The sequence below is a fragment of the Mesocricetus auratus genome, unplaced genomic scaffold (assembly GCF_017639785.1).
Source record: "Mesocricetus auratus isolate SY011 unplaced genomic scaffold, BCM_Maur_2.0 Super-Scaffold_100047, whole genome shotgun sequence".
Taxonomy (NCBI): Eukaryota; Metazoa; Chordata; class Mammalia; order Rodentia; family Cricetidae; genus Mesocricetus; species Mesocricetus auratus.
Genome location: NW_024429224.1, coordinates 2,053,661 through 2,061,935, shown reverse-complemented (window position 1 = coordinate 2,061,935; position 8,275 = coordinate 2,053,661). Strand labels below are relative to the sequence as shown.

Sequence of the window (8,275 nt, the reverse complement as noted above, 5' to 3'; positions counted from 1 at the left end):
TTATTAAACATATATTTTGCCAAAACAGTTGTTAGAAACCAAATACTTTGTTTTCAGGTCAATTATCTTACTGGGATTCAATGCTACTTATGAGGAGAATGTATAAGAAAATGTATAGACATGAATAATTTATTTATGTCTTAGATCATCAGCCAACAATGCTAATACCCTGTTTTGGTATTTCTTTTAAAAAATTATGAGATGTGTGTGTGTGTGTGTGTGTGTGTGTGTGTGTGTGTGTGTGTTGGTGCCTGCAGAGGCCAGAAGAGTGTGCTGATCTCTTGGAGCTTGAGTTATATGTCATTGTTAGATACCTGACATGGGTACTGGAAACTGAGTTCATGTCCTCCACAATAGCGTGCTTTTAATTACTGAGCCATCTCTTCGTTTCCTCATTTTGATCTTTCTATGAGTGAACTTTGCACATAAACTTCCTCAAACCTCTCTTCATATCTTTGTTCCTCAGGCTATATATGAAAGGATTTAGCATAGGGGTCACTACTGTGTACATAACGGTGGCTACCCGGTCCTTCACCACGGAGTACATGGACAGAGGTCTAAAGTAGACATAGATGACACTCCCATAGAACAGGGCCACTACAGTGAGGTGGGAGCCACAGGTAGAGAAGGCTTTCCATTTTCCAGCTGCAGATGGGATCCTGAGCACAGTGACAATGATTCTCAGGTAAGAGAAGAGGATGCATAGGAAGGGGGTCACGATGACAGCCAGGGTCTCAGTCATGACCACAATCTGACTGGAGGATGTGTCAGAGCAGGAGAGCTTCAGCACGGGTTGGGTGTCACAGAAGAAGTGCCTAATGACATGGGAGGCACAGAATGAGAGGCGAGACATGAGAAGGACACGGAACAGGGCGTGCAGGTGGGAGATGGTGCAGGAGCCCAGGAGCATGGTGAGACAGCGCTGTGGCCTCATCACCACATCATAATGTAAAGGGTTGCAGATGGCCACCAGTCTGTCAATGGCCATGGAGGCCAGCAGGTAGCTGTCAGTGTTCCCCAAGGCCATAAAGAAGTACATCTGAATGAGACATCCTGTGTAGGAGATGGTTTTCGTCTCTGAGAGAAAGTTCACTAGCATCTTGGGCACAATGACTGTTGTGAAGCAGATATCCACAAATGATAAGATGCTGAGGAAAAAGTACATGGGGGTGTGGAGCCTAGAGTCAGAGTGGATGGCCAGGATGATGAGCACATTCCCCACCACGGTGACCAGGTACATGATGAAGAAGATGGCAAAAAGGGGTTTCTGCATCTGGGGGTTGGAAGAGAGACCCAGTAGGATGAAGTCCGAGGTGCTGCTGCTGCGGTTGCTCATATCTCCGTCTCTTGGAGAGATTTTGGAGAAGTTTTATGAAAGATGTGGGAGGAAATTTCATTTGTATAGCTTCTTCACTAACTTCAAGCCTATTAAAACAAGGCTTATTACTATTATGATTTTAAAGAATATTTGTTAAGAATTGACAGAAAAATATATTAAGGAATATCTAGCAAGGAAACACAAAGAGATAACTCTGTTATTTACTAAATTACAAGCTGAAGGTTTCTCATGCCTGGTTAGCAATGTCTGTGTTATTTAATGTACTTGTATCTTTTGTCTCAGGTGACTTCTTGACCAAGTCCGTAGCCTCCTCATTTTTTTCCAGAATAGGAAGTTGCTTTTTCCTTGAAATAGTTTATTTTTGTACAAAGGATCTCCATCTAGGAGGTCCTCATGTCCTTCTTGCCATAGTTTTGGAGATGGTGGTCATAGTAGGGGAAGTAGGCAAATGAGCTTTAGAATTGATCCATGTTCTGTGAAATCTACAGAATTCAGATGATATTTTCTTGCAGAGGAAAAAATTAACATTGACTTAACTTCTTTTTGGATGTTGAAATCTGGACTTTCTAATTATGAACTTTGTTCCCAAAGATCTCACTTAAGAGGAGTATTACAAGCTACCTATGATAATGATAGCATGTATTTAAATATATTATTTTTTCCTGTCTGCAAGATTACTTTGAAAGGGTCATTACAAAGAGAGAGGAATTAGCAGAACATGTGTGCTATAAACCTGGAGGGGAGGGAACACTTGGAGTAGAAAGGTTTAATTGGGAATGAGGGAAGAGGGATAGGGGAGAGTAAAGAGTGGAGTAAAGATCAAACAAAAAGAAGGATTATGAAAAACCCCATGGAAACCTCTATTCTGTGGGTCTATTAAACTCATAATTAATATTTGGATAAAATGCTCCTCTCAGAAGCCGAACATTATCAAATGAAAATTCCCATAGCAATGATATCTCCATGCAAGCTGTTGGGTAAGGAGGCTCCAGCAATTGCCAACATTCTTGATTTCCCACCAGAACTAGACCATGACACTATTTGCTAAAGATACTACATACTTGAGTTGTAACACACTGAGAAATAAAACTCAATCTGAAATGGAAGGCTACTCCATCCTGGATACCTTTCACATTGCTAGATGCTATGTAAACTGCCAAGGGAGAAGAGTCATCAGCAATCCTATTTAGCTTGTAGTCTATGTCTTCCATTAATGACCTGTCCAGAAAGATATGGACACTGGTGTAATGGTGGAATTTCTATTACAGGGGCAACCAACTGATTCCTGATGTGAGGCCTAATATACAGGAGGGAACTTATGTCTTGTACTGTAAACTTGTTAATAGTCTGTGGCTAAGAAGGTCATAGGCCCTATGGGAGAACCTATGACTATTGTTTTGCTAAATAGGAACTAAGTCAAATTTCTTTCTAAATGACTAGACCTATATGTCACTTATATATTAGTTCTACTATGAGCCTTTGTCAGAGAAACTTCTTTTTGTAATGGGAAGTGGTTAATTAGTGAGACTCACAGTTGGTCAAAGTGCAGAAAATAGATGAATGTGACATGGTCTTCCCAACACAGGTCATCTGTGACACTCCCTCCAAGGTTAGGGAATATCATGGAAGATAGAACAGAAAAGAATGTAAGAGCCAAAGGGTTGGGGAAAAGTGCTATGTAGCATGGACATTGTACCCTTGTTGAAGCTGTAGTTACCTGCACCAGCATATACTTATTACCATTTCATCTTACACTGGCTAGGTCTTTAACTTGTTTGGTTAGTGTTACCCCAAGGTATTTTATGTTGCTTGTGGCAATTGTAAAGGGTGATGCTTCTCTGATTTCTTTCTCAGCCCTTTCATCATCTGTATATAATAGGGCTACAGATTTTCTTGAGTTGATCTTGTATCCTGCCACTTTGCTGAAAGTATTTATCAGCTGTAGGAGTTCCCTGGTAGAGTTTTTTGGATCACTTATGCAAACTATCATATCATCTGCAAATAGTGAAAGTTTGACCTCTTCCTTTCCAATTTGTATCCCCTTGATCTCCTTTTGTTGTTGTATTGCTCTAGATAGAACTTCAAGTACAATATTGAAGAGGTATGGAGAGGGTGGACAGCCTTGTCTTGTTCCTGATTTTAGAGGAACAAGACCTGTATAGAAAGAACTTTGAGTCTTTAAAGAAAGAAATTAAAGAAGATACCAGAAAATGGAAAGATCTCCCATGCTCTTGAATAGGTAGGATCAACATAGTAAAAATGGCAATCTTTCCAAAGGCAATCTACAGATTCAATGCAATCCCCATCAAAATACTGGCACAATTCTTTTTTTTTTTTCGTTAGTTTTTTTTAAATTTTAAATAGCTTGTTTTACATGTCAATCCCAGTTCCCTCTCCCTCCCCTCCTCCCGCACTCCCCTTCCACCCTCCCTCCCACCCTATTGCCACATACTTCCACATAGGGGATGTCTAGAGTCTATCATTTTACTCTTGGTAGGGTCAAGGCACTCCCCTAAGAGTCCAGGCTGAGAGAGCATCTCTCTTTGTGCTATAGGCACATGAAGACAGATTGTATACCAGGAATAGACACTGATCCACAGCTCAGAGCCCCATAGGTTGTCCAGGCCTTCTCACTGACACTCACATTTGGGGGGTCCAGATCAGTCCCATTCTGGCCTCCCCACTGTCGTTCTGGGGTCTAAGAGCACTCCCCTGTTCAGATCAGCTGTCTCTGCTGGTTTTGCCAGCCCATTCTTTGCCAATTTGCTCATCATTCCTCTCTCTCTGTCACTGGGTTCCTTGGGTTCAGTTCAGTGCTTAGATGTGTGTTTGCCTCTGCTTCCATCAGTCCCAGGATGAAGGCTCCCGGATAGTTATAGACATCAAGTTCATTATCAGGAATGGGCATTCGAGGTGGTCCTTCCACTATTGCTTAGCTTGCCAATTGATGTTATACCTTTAAATCACTCGAGGTCACTCTGGTGCCTGATCTGTCTTCGATCCTATGATTCCCTCTTCCCCCTATTCTACCCCCACCCCCTCAACTTCCTGTTCCCCCATGACCTTCCTCTTTACCCCCTCTATTCTTCCCAGGTCCCACTACCCCCCCCCCTCGCCCTGTTCCCCATCCATTCAGAGGATCTTGTCTCCATCCTCTTCTCTTGGGTACTATGTATATATGCATATCTTTTAGGTTCTTTCCTGTTTCCCAGACTCTCTATCTGTGGAAGTGCAGACTGGCACTATCCTGATCCATATCTAAAATCCATTATATGAGTGAGTACATACCATGTTTGTCTTTTTGCGACTGGGTTACCTCACTCAGGATGGTTTCTTCCAGTGCTATCCATTTCCCTGCGAATTTCAAGATTCCATTGTTTTTTTCTGCTGAGTAATACTCCATTGTGTAAATGTACCACATTTTCTCTATCCACTCTTCAGTTGAGGGGCATCTAGGTTGCTTCCAGGTTCTGGCTATTACAAACAATGCTGCTATGAACATAGTGGAGCAGATGCCCTTGTTGTATGAACCTGCCTCATTTGGATAAATGCCTAAGAGTGGAATTGCTGGGTCTAGTGGTAGACTAATTCCCATTTTCCTGAGGAATCTCCATACTGATTTCCAAAGAGGCTGTATGAGTTGGCATTCCCACCAGCAGTGGAGGAGTGTTCCTCTCTCTCCACATCCCCTCCAGCATAAATTGTCTTCGGTGTTTTTGATTCTAGCCATTCTGACAGGAGTAAGATGGTATCTCAGAGTTGTTTTGATTTGCATTTCCCTGATGGCTAAGGATGTTGAGCACTTTCTTAAGTGTCTCTTGGCCATTTTAGCCTCCTCTACTGAGAATTCTCTATTTAGCTCTGTACCCCACCTTTCAAGTGGATCCTTTGGTGTTTTGGAGACTTGTTTCTTGAGTTCTTTGTAAATTTTGGAGATTAGCCCTCTGTCAGATGTAGGGTTAGTGAATATCTTTTCCCATTCTGTGGCCTGCCTTTTTGTCTTTTTGGTTGTGTCCTTTGCCTTACAGAAGCTTTTTAGTTTCAGAAGGTCCCATTTGTTAATTGTTCATCTCAGTGCCTGTGCCACTGGTGTTATATTTAGGAAGTGGTCTCCTGTACCAACTCGTTGAAGAGTATCTCCCACTTTCTCTTCTAAAAGTTTCAGTGTGGCTGGATGTATGTTGAGATCTTTGATCCATTTGGACTTAAGTTTTGTACAAGGCGATAAACATGGATCTATCTGCAGTCTTCTGCATACCACTACCCAGTTATGCCAGCACCATTTGTTGAAGATGCTTTCTTTTTTCCACTGTACAGTTTTAGCTTCTTTGTCAAAAATCAGGTGTTCATAGGTGTGTGGGTTAAAATTAGGGCTTTCAATTCGGTTCCATTGGTCTACCTGCCTATTTTTGTGCCAATACCAAGCTGTTTTCAGGACTATAGCTCTATAATAGAGCTTGAAGTCAGGTATGGTGATGCCTCCTGAAGTTCCTTTATTGTATAGGGATGTTTTGGCTATCCTGGGCCTTTTGTTTTTCATATAAAGTTGATTAATGTTCTTTCCAGGTCCTTGAAGAATTGTGATGGAATTTTGATAGGGATTGCATTGAATCTATAGACTGCTTTTGGCAAGATTGCCATTTTTATTATGTTGATCCTACCAATCCAAGAGCATGGGAGATCTTTCCATTTTCTGGTATCTTCTTTGATTTCTTTCTTCAAAGACACAAAGTTCTTGATATACAGGTCTTTCACTTCCTTGGTTAACATTATCCCCAGATATTTGATGCTGTTTTTGGCTATTGTAAAAGGTGATGTTTCTCTGATTTCTTTCTCAGTCACTTCATCATCTGTATATAATAGGGCCACTGATTTTTTTGAGTTTACCTTGTATCCTGCCACATTGCTGAAGGTGTTTATCAGCTCTAGGAGTGACCTTGCGGAGTTTTTTGGGTCACTTATGTAAACTATCATATCATCTGCAAATAATGAAAGTTTGACTTCTTCTTTTCCTATTTGTATCCCCTTTATCTCCTTTTGTTGTCTTATTGCTGTAGCTAGAACTTCAAGTACAATATTGAAGAGATATGGAGAGAGTGGACAGCCTTGTCTTGTTCCTGATTTTAGAGGAATTGCTTTGAGTTTCTCTCCATTTAGTTTGATGTTAGCTGTTGGTTTACTGTATATTGCTTTTATTATATTCAGGTACGTTCCTGTTATCCCTGATCTCTCTAGGACCTTTATCATGAAGGGGTGCTGGATTTTGTCAAAGGCTTTTTCAGCATCTAGCGAGATGATCATGTGGTTTTTCTTTCGCAGATTGTTAATATGGTGGATTACATTGATAGATTTTCTAATGTTGAACCATCCCTGCATTCCTGGAATGAAGCCTACTTGATCATGGTGGATGATTTTTCTGATGTGTTCTTGAATCCGGTTTGCAAGTATTTTATTGAGTATTTTTGCATCAATGTTCATGAGGGAAATTGGTCTATAGTTCTCTTTCTTAGTTGTGTCTTTGTGTGGCTTGGGTATCAAGGTAATTGTAGCCTTGTAGAAAGAGTTTGGCAGTGAGCCTCCTGCTTCTATAGTGTGGAATACTTTGACGAGTATTGGAATGAGCTCTTCTTTGAATTTCCTGTAGAATTCTGCACTGAAGCCATCTGGGCCTGGGCTTTTTTTGTTTGGGAGACTTTTGATGACTGCTTCTATTTCATTAGGGGTTATAGGTCTGTTTAGATTATTTATCTGTTCTTGATTTAGTTTTGGCAAGTGATATCTATCCAAGAAATTGTCCATTTCCTTTAAATTTTCAAATTTTGTGGAGTACAGATTTTCAAAGTATGCCCTGATGATTCTCTTGATTTCCTCAGAGTCCGTTGTTATGTCCCCTTTCTCATCCCTGATTTTGTTAATTAGCATGTTCTCTCTCTGTCTTTTGGTTAGTTTGGACAGAGGTTTGTCTATTTTGTTGATTTTCTCAAAGAACCAACTCTTTGTTTCATTGATTCTTCTCAATGTTTTCCTGGTTTCTACTTGATTGATTTCAGCCCTCAATTTGATTATTTCCTGGCGTCTGCTCCTCCTGGGGGAGTTTGCTTCTTTTTGTTCTAGAACATTCAGCTGTGCTATTAATTCTCTAGTATGACTGTTCTCCACAATTCTTCAAAGACCTTGAAATAGCAATAATTAACATAATATGGAAAAACAGTATAGCCAAACAACCCTGTACAATAAAGGAACTCCCAGAGGCATCACCATCCCTGACTTCAAGCTCTATTATAGAGCTATAGTCCTATAAACATGTTGGTATTGGCACAAAAATAGACAGGTAGACCAATGGAATCGAATTGAACACCTTGAGATTAACTCACACACCTATGGACGTCTGATTTTTGACAAAGAAGCTAAAATTATACAAAGAAAAAAAGAAAGCAAACAATGGTACTGGAATAACTGGATGCTGTCTTGTAGAAGACTGCAGATAGATCCATATCTATCACCATGCACAAAACTTAAGTCTAAATAAATCAAAGACCTCAACATAAATCCAGCCACACTGAACCTCTTAGAAGAGAAAGTGGGTGGTACCCTTGAAGGAATTGGTACAGGAGACAGCTTCCTGAACATAACACCAGTAGCATAGACAGTGAGGTCAACAATTAATAAATGGGACCTCCTGAAACTGAGAAGCTTCTGTAAGGCAAAGGACACAGTCAGCAAGACAAAAAGGCAGTCACAGAATGGGAAAAGATATTCACTAAAACCACATCTGACAGAGGGCTTATCTCCAAAATTTACAAAGAACTCAAGAAGCAAGTTTCCAAAACACTAAAGGATCCAGTTAAAAATTGGGGTATAGAAGTAAATAGAGACTTTTCAATAGAGGAATCTAAAATGGCTGATAGACACTTAAGAAAGTGCTCAAGATCCTTA

The 8,275-nt window shown here is 40.5% G+C and overlaps 1 protein-coding gene across 1 annotated transcript; it reads right to left on the bottom strand.

The window, feature by feature from the left end:
• Window positions 1–406: 406 nt before the first annotated feature.
• Window positions 407–1,421, bottom strand: LOC121136066 (olfactory receptor 1L4). Its single transcript, XM_040735694.1, has one exon. The coding sequence runs from the start codon at window positions 1,334–1,336 to the stop codon at window positions 407–409; it is 930 nt and encodes a 309-aa protein (XP_040591628.1). The 5' UTR covers window positions 1,337–1,421.
• Between the last annotated feature and the right edge of the window lie 6,854 nt (window positions 1,422–8,275).

Bases quoted from the DNA above. Each gene is read 5' to 3' on its own strand.
- LOC121136066 (XM_040735694.1), bottom strand. From the start codon at position 1,336: ATGAGCAACCGCAGCAGCAGCACCTCGGACTTCATCCTACTGGGTCTC.